Source organism: Empidonax traillii, unplaced genomic scaffold, assembly GCF_003031625.1.
Source record: "Empidonax traillii isolate 1590-97213 ecotype Southwest subspecies unplaced genomic scaffold, ASM303162v1 scaffold83:size2986645, whole genome shotgun sequence".
Lineage (NCBI taxonomy): Eukaryota > Metazoa > Chordata > Aves > Passeriformes > Tyrannidae > Empidonax > Empidonax traillii.
In genome coordinates, this window is record NW_020955276.1 from 441,540 (window position 1) to 455,056 (window position 13,517).

At 42.9% G+C, this 13,517-nt stretch overlaps 1 protein-coding gene across 3 annotated transcripts in view; it reads left to right on the forward strand.

The window, feature by feature from the left end:
• Positions 1-3,571: 3,571 nt before the first annotated feature.
• UHRF2 (ubiquitin like with PHD and ring finger domains 2) overlaps positions 3,572-13,517 on the forward strand; it is a 78,305-nt gene continuing 68,359 nt past the window's right edge. For all 3 annotated transcript variants that reach the window (XM_027881058.1, XM_027881059.1, XM_027881060.1), the window contains exon 1: positions 3,572-3,730. In XM_027881058.1, the coding sequence (XP_027736859.1) occupies positions 3,578-3,730 (153 nt within the window). In that variant the 5' untranslated portion in view covers positions 3,572-3,577. The remainder of the gene's footprint in view (positions 3,731-13,517) is intronic.

Genomic DNA, 13,517 nt, shown 5'->3' on the forward strand with positions numbered 1-13,517 from the left:
TTTCTGCAGAGACATGAAATAAATATCTTCACTCTGTCTTGTACAACAGGTTGAAAGAACCTGTATTTGGGACAATCTCTGGTGACTCAGATGGGATAGCCATAAAAGCTTGCTGCCCTGGTATAGTAGATTGACCCTGGCCAGATGAAGGTACCCACTAAAGCCACTCTCTCACTCTCCCTCTGCAACTGGACAGAGGAGAAAGAACAAAAAAACAGCTAAGGATTCACGAGTTAAGAGCTGAGAGAGGTCACCTGCTGATTACCTTCACGGGCAAAACAGACTCAAAGCAGGGATAGTACTTAAATTTATTACTAACAGGATAAGAGCCAAAGAGTGAGAAATAAAACAGTCTTAATAACACCTTCCCTCCACTCCTCCTTCCTTCCATGTTCTCCCTCCTACCCACCAGTGGTGCAGGGGGATGAGGAAGGGGGGGTTACAGTCCGTTGTTTCAGCTGCTGCTCAGGGAGAGGAGTCCTTCCCTGCTCCCATAGGATCCCTCCCATGAGAAACAGTCCTTGATGCACTGACCTTGGTGTCTACATTGTTGTTCTCATGTTCTCACTCAGCTCTGCCCTGGCTGGAATTCTTTCTGTGCCACAACCTTCTGTTCTTAAATATGTTATCACAGAGCCGTTACTATCACTCCTGGTTGGCTCAGCATTGGCCAGAGGCAGGAAGCCCACCTTGGAGCTGGCTGGCATTGGCACCACAGGGGAAGCTTCTAGCAGCTTCTAATAGAAGCCAACCCTGTAGCCCCACCCACTACCAAAACCCAGCCACAGAAATCCACCACACCTGGCAACAGAATCAAGTTGGACGGGACTCCAGCGTGCACTGACTAATTTGATCAGGGACTCCAGAGAATCCTCTCCAGCACTAGGGCATCAGACAACTCAGAGGTGCAATATTCCTGAGGTATTTGTGCAAGGGAGAAAGGGGATGAATTCCTGAACTGGTGAGGATCATATTTCCTTTCTTCCCTGGAAAAAAAAAATCAAGAATTTCTAAAATGTAGGTTTATAGGCATCAGTCTCCATGTAAGTCACAAAAGAATGCTTGGCAGAGGGCCTTAATAGATCAGTGGGACTAGAGGAGTGTAACTATTGGAAGTCGAGATCTAAGGGTAAAGAAATTGGATAAGTTAAATATTATTAAATACGGGATCAAACATTTCCTACCTTAGCCCTCCTAACTGTATTCTGAAAAACTGGAAGAAGTTTTGGGAAAATCTTATGACTAAAGATAAAATGAAGTGATAGTGTAATCAATGGAAGCCACCTTATAAATTGGAGGATAAGAAAAACATGCTTTTGCAATCTATTACCTTGTTTTGTTGCTGGCTTGGTAAATGGGATGAGGAGTTTTTTATGTTTGTGCTTTTATGACATTATTTCACAGAGACGGATATTCAGAAACTAGTGTAAAATGGGAGGAGATATGCAAGTGTATGTATTGAGAAGGAAAAACAGCAAGGGATTGTATGTTGTGGAGGGGAGGAAACAGAAAATGTGTGAATGTTAGTTCCCTCCTTTCCACCACACATAACACTGGGGCAGGGATCAACAAAGAGGATCTGTATCAAAATAAAGAGCATATGGGAGGTGATGAGGATTTTAGTTCTATTGTGGACCAGACTCATTGTGGACATTCCTAGCCCTACAAGTGATACAGTCACCTTTCAGTCAAAGAATGGGAACAGAGAGTCTGCCAGTTTTTTATACATGTCCCTTTTACACTTCAGATTTCTTGAACTGTAAATGATCTGTTGGTTCCTACCATGAGAATCTTGAAGGAAGTTTTTGGAAACTATCATGCTGACTCATAACCCTAGTTGAGGGGATATGCAAGCTATACTGAATACGTTTTTACTGTGGAAGAAAAGAGAATGGTAATAGAGATGGCGAAAGAAGAGCAATTAGTCAAGGGGCTTGGGATCTGAAGGGGCTTTCCCCTCCTCTTTGTCCTGAATCCATGTGCTATTTATAGGTAAGAAGGGTCAATTAGAAGATGTAAAAATTACTATATTGGAGGATTTTTGTCAATGAGTAAAGGTGACCATGGAAAAATAACAAGGCATCCCCAGCAAACACTCTAGTTTCAGTAAAACCAGGGAATGAAACAACAGATTTTTGAAAGAGGGGTCATACATTCAATAAGAACTAACTGTAAGGGCCTGCTAAGTAGAGTTACAATACCAACTGTTGGGGCAATGGGAAATAGTGTTTTGAGGCCATTCCTACAACTCATGGAGCATACAGCTGGAGATAATGAACTGAACTGTTAGTTTCTATATGTGCCAGAAAGTCCCCTTACATTGTTGGGCTGAGATTTATTAGTGCAAGTTAAATGCTCAAGTAACTCAATGTGATGCTCAGCAATGAGAGCTGGGGTAAGAAGGAGGAAGTGTGGGGATTTAGGAGTTATGGTGCTTCTCATGTCTTCCTAAGGAAATTTAACCACGTGTCAAAACTCTGCTTTCTTGGAAATGGCTAAATGCACATCTATCTGCCAATCTGAAGTGTTGAATAAGTTTATTTTGCTTTGCTTATGTGCACAGTTTTTGGTTTTACCTATTACATTCTTTTTGTTTAGATCGTTATTTTCTTTTACCCTTCTTACTCTGTTCTCCATCCTCCTGTGAGGGAGTGACCAAGCACCTGTGTGGGACCCGGATGCCTACCAAGACTGGCCCAGAAACAGCCACATAAATTCCACATTTGTCTGGTATTAATTTGCATAGAAACATACATGAAGGCAAACGCACGCCAGATTCGCCGTATAAACGAGGCTTGCCTCTTTTGGCCTCGCCCCGTATTTCCACCTATGTAACGACGCAGCCGCAGCCAGAGTCGGTCTGTATCTTTGGGGTAGAGCTGCATCTGGCTGGGACAAGGCTTTACGTCATCGGAAACGCCGGTACCCGGGTTTCTCCGGCGGACACGCTGCTGGGGTTGCCCATGGATGCTCGGGGGCTCTGAGGCCCGGCCGCCCGTGAGCACAGAGCCCGCCGCTCCCTCAGGGATCCCTCGGGGCCCGCCGGGACGACCCCCCCGCCGCTCCCCCGCGGCTCGCGCGCCGGCCCCTCCCCCCGCAGACTTCGCGCGGGGGTGGGGGGGCGGGGCCGCGCGCGGGGCGGGGGCTGCGGTCCGGAGCGCGCGCGGCGGGTGGGGGCGTGGCAGTACCGCGTGCCCGCCTCGCGCCGCCCGCCTCCGCCCCGCCGTGTTGTCTCCGCGCGGCCGTGGCCGGCGGCTCTCGCGAGAGCGGCGTTGGCGCCGTGACCTCCATGTGAGCGCGGCGGCGCTCCCGGTAAACAGTGCCGGGCCGGGCCATGGCTCCCGCCGCCCGCCCGTAGCTCTGCCCGCCGCCGCCCGCGCCGCCCCGCCGGGATCGGGCAGCGCCGCGGGAGCCGCACAGCTCCCTCTCACGCTCCCGCGCCCCGCCGAGCGGGGCCGGCGGCCCGGATTGCGGCGGGAGGGTCGCGCCCGTTCAACAGGGTTTGAAATTCCTGCCCCGCCGAGCCGAACAAAGAGCGGGGCAGAGCCCGGAGCCCTCCCCTGCAGGGCAGGGCACCATGTGGATCCAAGTCCGCACCATCGACGGCACCGAGACTCAGACCATCGATGACCTGAGCCGCCTCACCAAGATCGAGTGCCTGCGGGAGAAGATCCAGGAGACCTTCCGCGTGAGCCCGGACCGCCAGCGCCTCTTCTACAGGGGCAAGCAGGTGAGGCGGGAGCTGCCGTGCCCGAGCGGACCCCCGGCGGTCACCGCTTGTCCCGGGCCCGGCTCTGTGCCGGGGGGTCCCCGTCTCCACCCGTGTGCCGTCCTGTGGCTCCCGCTTTTGTTTACTCCTGGGCCTGGGGAAAGGGGGGAAGCGGGAGCCCCCCCGACAAGCTTCTCTGGGACCCCGCGCCCCCCTTTTCTCTCCGAGGGAGTAAAAACGCGAGGGAGTGAATCCCCTCTCCGTGTCCCAGCGAGAGCCCTTTGTGTGTTTATTTTCCCACCTGAGCGGCTGGAGGCTCCTCCCCTGGCCCCCGCCTTCATCCTGCCCAAGTGACAAGGTGGCCGGCGGGATGCGGGGGGAGGGAGCTGCGGCCTCCCGGTGTCTCCCGCCCCGCCGCCGCCTCGGCCGGGCAGGGCGGGAAGCGGGCGGACCGCGAGCGGTTTCCAGGGAAAACGCCGCCCGGGTCCGCACGTGGCGGGGCGGGGAGAGGCGGTGGCGCGGGCTTGATTGCGCGGGCACGAGTCGGGATCCGCGGGTGTCCTCGGCTGGTGAGCCCCAGTGTGTCCCGGGCGGGATCGGGGAGGCTGCTGGGGGTCCCGAGGGGGGCAGCACGGCATGGCAGGGGTGACTGGCTGGAAGCGTCTTGTGAGCTGGTACTTCCGCTGCCCTCCGGTGCGGGATACAGTTTGATCCAAATAGGTCGCCTGAGGCTGTACCTTTGTTGCTGAAGGGTGTAACCTTTGAAGCTGCGTTACATAAACTGAGTGCTCAGTGCTGGAGTTGTGAAAGTGAGGCTCAGCGATTCCCTGACACGAAAGGCACCGGATGTGTCACTGGGAAAGTGACTCTTGAAAAGCATTTTCATACAACAGATGAGTGTTGTAGTGCTCGCCTGAGCTGAGTAATACAGGGCAGTGGGATTTCTGCCTCAAAAGGGATAAAGTGTATATCTTTAAAAATAAGGGGAAAAAACTTAGTAGGCAGAAATTTCAATCTCGACCAAGAGGCAAGGTTTAGCAGCTGGATGCTAAGCTTAGTTTGTGAATCCAATAGCAAATGACTAGATTTTTGTGTTCTAAAAGTTAGGGAGGGCGAGGGTAGTGTTGAAGGACAGGTCTGTAAAGAACACTCAGGACAACTGCATGTTTTTGGAAGGGACCCAATCAAGGAACACCAGTCTTAAAGTTGTGTGATGTGTGCTGGCACATCTCTTTGAGTGCAGAGGTTGGTATGGGACACCAGCTTTACTCGAGAAGCAGGGAAGATGAACCTGTAATGAGATGTACTTTTCTATGTAGTCTGAAAGTGGCCAGACCAGTTAGCACGAACATTTTAGTTAACAGATGTCTTGCTTAAGAAAATGCAATAGTGAAGTTTCCTACATGAGCAGCATTTGTGAGTGTAGTACATAATATATATTCGATTTAGGACACAGCTGGGATTATGTTCAGTGAAGTTAGGGAGTTCTTTTTTATAGTTTCACTCCCCATAAATACCCATTTTCTTGCCATTACCATAATTAATTCCTTGTTGATCACGGGTTGCTTTTCTGTTTCCATGGCGCTTGTAAATAGAAAAAAGGTCAGAAGGGTTGCTCTTGCACAAGGAGAACTGATGTGAGCAAAGGAAACTGTAAACAACTTTGAGTGTCTCAGGGCTGTGATAAAATAAATTGAAATAAAAAAAAGGACTTCAGTTAAATGTGAGGTGAACAGAAAGCAATATATTGAGGTGGAAACTTAAAAAAACATGGAGATTGCAGCATGTGTTGTAAAAAATATTATCTGGGCCAAACTCTTTTCTTATTTAGTTAACACTCAGCATGGTTAAATCTGTGCAGTCTGCTAGTAGAACCGTGAGTTTACTACTGCATACGGCTTACTGTAGGCTCTCTAGAAGTACTTGGATCTTGCAGGTGGTGGGAAGACTGACTAAATAACGACATCCTGAAAATGGGAGGAATGTGAGGTTATAGGGTGTAGGAACCTAAGTGAGTCACCGTTTATGGACTGAATTTTGGCATCGTCATGCTCTTAGCTTGCAGTAGAGAACAGCTTCAACTAACATTTTGGGCTGGGGCCATCACTTTGCAGTGCTTTAGAAGTGCCCATGTCCAGTTCATGTAGTTTATGTAGCATTTGCTGTTGTCTGATCTTCAAACACATATGCAAGAACATAAGTGGGCAATACGTCACATGCCTGTTCTTAAGGGTTAAAATACCCTAAAATACTGGACAAAACTTAGTGTTGTGATTAATGTAGTACTTTGTACTACCATTATGGTTTTTTTTTTTCTTTTTTTCTTGTAAAAGCCAGGAAAAACACTACATTATTGAATAGGCTGGTGTCTGTTTTTTAACTTTTACTGCAGTTCACATGTGGAAGTGAGGATCGAGCCAGGTAGTATTACTGTATAACATGGTCTGGTCTGTGAGGACATCCTGGGCTCTCTGGGATCCACATTTCTGTGGAGCTGAATAACTGTCTATCAACCGCAGAAGCCAAGTAATTCTGTAGATTGAGGTAGAACTTTCTGAGGAAAGGGAATAGTAACGTATGTATTGCAATAACCTAGCCTGCAGTTAGCCAGAGAAGTCTACTGAATATTAAAACCTGCGGTGATGTCTCTTGCTTTCTTTCTTGAAGAAGGTGGATCATTGTCTGGAAGGACTTTCTTGGAGGGCCACAAATATTTCCTTATGCTGCAATAAAACATATTCTAACCTTGCTCCACCACAGACTATCCACATCTAATGCTTTTTCAGTGTTATTTGTTAACTCTGAGTAAACTGGTAAATTACAGTGCATTGTGTGGAGGTTCTTAGAGAAATTCAGAAAAACAAGATAAGACAAGCTGACTTCCAGCAACATATTTTCTCTCCTAATTGGAAGAGCTATGAAGCTGCTCTTGATGACGGTAGAAGTTCTCAGTTTATTCAAGAAAGTGAAGGAGATATCTTGGCATTTTGACCTACCAGAGCATATTTCTATAGGATGAAGTTACAGTTATTGTGGTATTTCTGGCTTTCAGTTAAAATGATGGAACAGTAGAGCAGTAAAAATACATTGAAGTTTAAATTTGAAAACTTACCAGAGAGCTTAAGGGATATTAATATCTACTCGTGTTTTGCACAGAACTAAACATGCACAATTTTGTATTTCAGCAATCTCTATTGTTTGTGGAAGGTAAAGCTAATGTCTTGTATTGGCTTCTTTCATTACCCCATCCCACTCTGGAATTCCAAGTCAGTGAAAACTTGTAAATGGCTGTTGTTAAAAACAACAACAACAACAAACAAACCAAAAACCAACCAAACAAAACCCAACACAACAACATCATCTCAGTATCTTTTCCATGGTGCTTACCAGAGCTGGGGGAAAAATGACATTGGACCCCAAAGGTTTCTTTGTCAAAATATGTAAAAGGCAGTGAACTGAAACTGCTTTTGAGGTCATTAATCTTGTTGGTGAGGAAAGCACTTGTAACCTGTTTCATGGATGTTGTGATTTAACCCCAGCTTGACATGAAAGTACTGTGCAGCTGCTCTGTCGCTCCCCCACCAGCAGGACTGGAGAGAGAATTGGAAGGAGAAAAGCTAGAAAACTTTTGGGTTGAGATAAAGACATTTTAATAGGGAAAGCAGAAGTCATGCACACAGGCAAGGAAAAATAAAGAATTAGTTCACTGCTTCCCATGGGCAGGCAGGTGTTCAGCAGTCTCCAGGAGAGCAGGACCCCATCACACGCAATAGTTACTTGTGAAGATAAACACCATCACGCCAAAGCTCCCCCTTCTTCCTTCTTCCCCCTGGCTTTATATACTGAGCATGATGTCATTGGTCTGTAATATCCCTTCAGTCAGTTTGGGTCACCTCCCCTGGCTCTCTCTCCTCCCAGCATCCCATGCACCCCAACTTCTTTGCCAGCGTGGCAGTAAGAAAAGGCCTTGGCTCTGTGCAAGCACTGCTCAGCAATAACAAAAACATATCTATATTATCAACCCAAATCCAAAAGACAGACCCATACCTGCCACTGTGAAGACAGTTAACTCTACCCCAGCCAAAACCAGCACAATGGGAGACTGAAGTCAGCAGGTGAAACTAAGAGTGTGGAAGCTAATTATTTACTGGATGTGAAAGTTGCTGCAAATCAGGCCTGCTTCAGTAGAAGAAATATAGCTCTGCTTTTAGGCACAGAAAAATGTGGTAGTATGCACCGTGTTACTTAGCCATGCAAGTTGACTGTTCAGTGTAGTTTCTTAGACCCATGCTGTAATCCCAAGTGTTTACATTTTTTTTTCTGTAGAGGAGTAGGAGGAGTGGAGGACCTTTATTTTTGCATGGAGCATCCTTGTGATAAACACACAGTTAAAAATCTGGCAATAAGATGTGCCTTTATTAGACAAGACCTCTTTAGCTTCTGGTGACCTGGGCTGGCATATGAGTAGTGGATAAAATCTCATGTGAGTTTAAGGTTCCAAGCTTCAGGTTTGTAAACTGCATTTTTAAGGGCTTCTTAATACCTACAACCTGGATGAATTTCCAGAAGGATTGAAAAGCATTACTTCTGGAGTATTTCCCTCAAGAATTTCCCTCTATTCATAGAATAACTGAGTTTCTTAACACAGACTCTTTGCAGCTTTTTTTTGTTTGGAAGCTGTAAACATTTTCAGCTGAAGCTGTCCAAACCCCATCTGCTTCAAGCAGAAATCTGGGGTGAGAAATCTTCAGCTGGAGCAGTTCAGTTTTATATTTTGGAGAAACAGTGTGAAGAAGTCTTAGAAAGGAAGTGATTACCTTTCTTTGAAGCTGATAACTCTCCTCACGCCAGAGCAACTAGTTATCTGGAGTCTTCAGGGCAGATATGATCAGATTGCATACCAAAATTCTTGACACGTTCATAGTGTGTACTTAGAACTTATCTAGCATTAGGTTTAGTAGCCCTATGAGTGAGGTTTTTTATATGATTGCAGAAGTTGTTTACTAAAACAATCTTCCTGTGAAAATTTTAATGGAAAGCTACTAATGCACTTGACCATTCCTGGGTATGATTATCTTTGTTATTCAAAGCACCTGAACAAACTGAAATAAAAACAGGAGCATGGCTCAAAACAGAATACTTTGTACTGTTTTGCATGTATGACTTAAGTATTAGGGACCTGGAAAAAACATCACATAACCTCTAAGAAATTACAGGCAACTTTAAGGCTAGATTTTATGGCATACATATTTATTCACAGAATATGCTGAGTTGGAAGGGACCCTCCAGGATCATAAAGTCCAACTCTTAGCCATGCACAGCCCATCCCTAAGAGTCACACCGTGTGCCCAAGAGTCACACATCCACGTAATTTAGTTAGGACAGTTTGGTGTATGTACTTTTAAAACTAATATGGAAGCTCTTGGAGAATGAACTGTTTTTTTTATATTAGAAAGGACTCTACAAACCCTTAGATGCAGAACATGCCTGATGCAAGGCCTACACTGACATTACATGATGAGGATTTTCTGTAATGGTATGTGATCAGATGTTGATATCAATAATATTGATAGAAGTTATCAGAGGATTCTCTTCTTTAAAAGCTAATAACTGAATCTCTATTCCTAATGATTTAACTGTAAAATTATGTAAAAATATACTTGCTTAATGGTTTTTTGGCTTTGGGTTTTTTTTTTTGATTTTTGTTGTTCATTGTGGAAGCTTGATAATAACCAGTTCTTCATTACAGGTGTCCTTACAAGCTGCAGATAGTCACTTGCTGTCACTGGCATCACTGTTGCTGAACTTCAGTTGCCTGTGCTATAGAAGCCCATACCATCATACAGGAGGTACTTGACCCATCTCATCTAATCAGCACAAGGATAGATGAGTCTTTCCATGCTTCTGAGGATTTCAGTACAGCTTTATATTTTGACATGCTTTTTTTTTTTTTTAATGAAAGTATCAGGTAATCCTAAATATCATCCAGAAGACATGAAGAACATATATTTACCTAATTAGAAGATTCCTGAGAACACCAAAAGAAGAGAAACCTTACTGTTTTAACTTCATCTTCCAGCTAAAAATTAATGAGTTCATTTAATGGGATTATGAGTTAGATCTAAGAAGAAAATGTCGTATCTAAATTAGCCTTTTTTTCCTGTGTCTCACCCAGTAATAAAAGGATAAATAATCTTCAAAACATGAACTGCTTTTTAAAAAGTTCAGTGTGGAAGAGGTGCAGACCTGAACCCTGTAGAAGTCATTGCTTGAGACTGAGAATAGCTGCCTTCACCATAATCTTCTGATAAGGAAGTTCTTTTCTTACATCTCTTGACTTTCAGCTCTTTTTTGTTGGCACTAATCTAGTACACTGGAATCTGTTTTGAATTGTATTTATTCCAGATTAAAAGGTAAAAATATGTTGGTACCACCTGTACACTTTGCAAATAGTTTTGTAGAAATTGTGTAAACCCCACTTGTTTATTGGAGAATATGGCCCTAAAATGTAGGCTTTTGCCCTTAATTTTAGTTACACAACTTAGGGAAAAGCGTGAATTTCTTCTTGAGAAAGTCTTGTTGATTGAGTACAAAGATGACTAATGTTTTTTCATGGTTTCTGTACTGAAATTGATGTGTAATTAAAGGCAGTGTCAGCAATAAGATTCTGTAATTTCTTCCTAGGTTGTGCGGCGTTTTTTAGCATGCCAAACTTCCTCTTTGTGTGGAGAGTTGACCAAACACAGCAAATTCGCACTGTAGTGTGATCAAACTCTTTGGTTGTAACTGAAGTTGTAGAAAAGCCTTTCTTAGAATATTCTTCCATCCCTTGGAGTTCCTTTTGCTGTATGCTTTCCTCTGAGACTGTGGAATTCTCTGTGAAAATGTGATACTTACCTAAAATACAGTTTATTAAGTCATTTGATGCTATCTAGTGTTAAGAATGGTTTTTTTTTTTTTGTTTTTTTTTTTTTTTTTTTTTTTTTTTTTTTTTTTTTTTTTTTTTTTTTTTTTTTTTTTTTTTTTTTTTTTTTATATTTTTTTTTTTTTTTTTTTTTTTTTTTTTTTTTTTTTTTTTTTTTGTGAGTCCAGGGCAGGTTGTTAGCTGTCTTGTAAGATGTGTAAATGGTCAAAATGGAGTGTGTTCTCTCATAAGAAGACTAGCGTGTCCTACCTTGTTCATGCAATTTTTGGTGGCATCCTGTCTTCAAACATTCTCGTAGGCTGCCTTGAAACGTGAATCTTGTGGCAAAAAAATCAACAGAAATGAGTCTCCTTTGGACCATATTTTCCAGACACTAATAACTTCTTTGGTTACTGTTTTTATAGAGTGTTGTGGCCTATCTGTATTCTGTTCTGGAGGGACATGGATCTAGATCCTGTTGGAGGACTTGGTTGTCCAGACGTTTCACCTACTTGTGGGCTGAAGAGAGAGAGCAAAGGCAGAGCAATGATTTTATTTTTTAATTAATAAATTTTCCTTCTTGAAATGAGGCAATAATCTGTCGTTTGTGTCTCTTTATTTTTAATAGCAAGCCATGAAATTCAAACCAGGATAAAAAGCACTAATAAGGGTAACCTAGGATTTCTTTTTTTGTTTCTGATGGTGCCCTAGGGTTTCTTTGGTATTTTTTTCCAAATAAGATAGATGTTTACTTCCTATTTAGGAAAGTAAATCTTTATTGTAGTTAGTTTTTGTATGTAAGTGATTGGTGTTGCTGTCTAGTTTGTGTTAGGAGCTTTGCTAAAGCCAGCAGCAATAAGGAAGGGAGAGTTAGGAGAAAACATTAAGGAGTACCAGAGTGAACAGTATGAACAGGGTGTCCTTATGACTACACAGGATATATGTAAAAACCTCATTTAAAATGCAGAGAGAGTATGGTGAAGCCTGCACTTGAGAACCAGTCTACCATAGACATGTGAGAAGGAGCCGCTAAACCTCCTAGATGTGCCGTCTTTGCTTAAAGATGTTTGCATTTTTATCCTCTTAATATAATGGATTATCTGAGGAGTTTTGTTGTTCAAGGCCAAGAATATCTTTTTGGACCCTTACTTACTGCTTCATCACTCATGTCACTGATGGCATCAGAACTGCCCCATGTGCAAGAATATAGGATGTTTAAGTGGAATCATCACCAGACAAAATATTTTTTGACAGAGCAGCCTGTATGAGACTTGTAACAAGTACTGTTGGAACTACAGTTTCTTGAGGAGGTTCTTATGGAGTTGCAAATGCTTAAAGACAGTAGATATTAAATGTCCCAATTTATATAAAGACAGTAACTTTCTTTTTGTGGGTGGCTACTAGATCCTCTTTTATTTAACCTTTGTGTCTGCAGCAGCTAGAGGAACCTGTTTTTTCTTGGGAAACAATTATAGTACACAGTTATTGTAAAAACCTGACAAGGTACTTTGGATGTGGTTAATACAAGAATTTAAATCTCCCAGAATCCTGAAGCATTCTTTTCAGATACAGGTTTTTTGTGTGAAATAAAAATACTTTTCAGTTTCTCTTTCAGCTTTGAAAGTTTAGGTAAACTGAGAACACTCTGAGGCTGACTGAAGTCCATAAGCGAAGGTCCAGTGTTGTGTCGTAAAGGTTATTAAAGTTTTCTTGTCCTCTATTGGTCCCATTGCCTAAAACTCACTCACTACATACCGATAAACTGATTTTAAATTTCCAGTTGGGTTTTTCATTACTAGGTGCTGGTTAGAGATGTGTTGGAATTCTTCTGTGGAATTCAATTCTAACACCCTTCCTGCAGGCAAAAACTCTTAGTTTTGTACATCAGTCTTGAGATGGGAAATACCAGTAGTTTTAGAAGTCCACTTTGCTTGCATAAATGAGTACCCTGCTGGAAGTTACAGGTTCTGGACTTCTTCAGACTAACTTACCCTCTGGATAACTCATGTAAACAACTCTTAACCAAGGTTTTCTACTGAACTTGAGCTCAAAGCTTATTAACCTTGTGCATTTCCTGTTCTATTTGCAGGGTGTATGTAATGCCTATGCAGAACGAAAGATTGGTGTTGCTTAACTTTTCATTATACTTTGTTAATTAAAGAAATCATCTGCATTCATTATAGTTTCTTTCATCTGTATTGCTAGATATAGGCGTTCCTCTAGTTCTCGGAAAAGATACCCTCAGGAGACGCTTAAAGGAACACTTTCATAAGTGATTAAAGATCTTGATTGTCAAGTGGAATGGCTGAATTAAGGTGACCCAGGGACTTACAATTCTGGATCACAAATTCAGATAATAACAGTGGGTAATGTGTTCTTACAGGAATTATTATGTGCTTTCTTGAAAGGTCTCTGTACAAGCTGTGTAACCCATAATGAACTGTGCTTCGGCTGAAACTTTTAGTTAATGTGATAATAATTGGGAAATTACTTGTAAGGCTTAAATTTTTTTCCCCCAGGTAATGCAGTGTCATAGCACATTCTGGATGACTGTTCATGTTCTTGTAAGTGCAGCTTCTGCATGCTTTTAAAGTAATTTGTGTCTTGACGTTATAAGACAGTTCTTCTAATAGTGTTAGTAGGGTAGGTATCAATTCCAGTTTTGCATTGCTACAGCTGCTCTCATGTAGTAGAGTAAGCGCAGTGTTGTCTTACCTTTAGGTATCTATAACAACCTTCTGTAGGAGTATTTTGAAACTGATAGTGTCTGTAACATATGACAATGAGTACATTTGAAAGATGTAAGTATTTAGAGTACTGAAAGTCTGTGAGATACTGTAAAGCTAGCTGCTCTTTAGTGTCATTTCATTCAGAATATGTTAATGAAGCCTTAAGGGCTTTTGA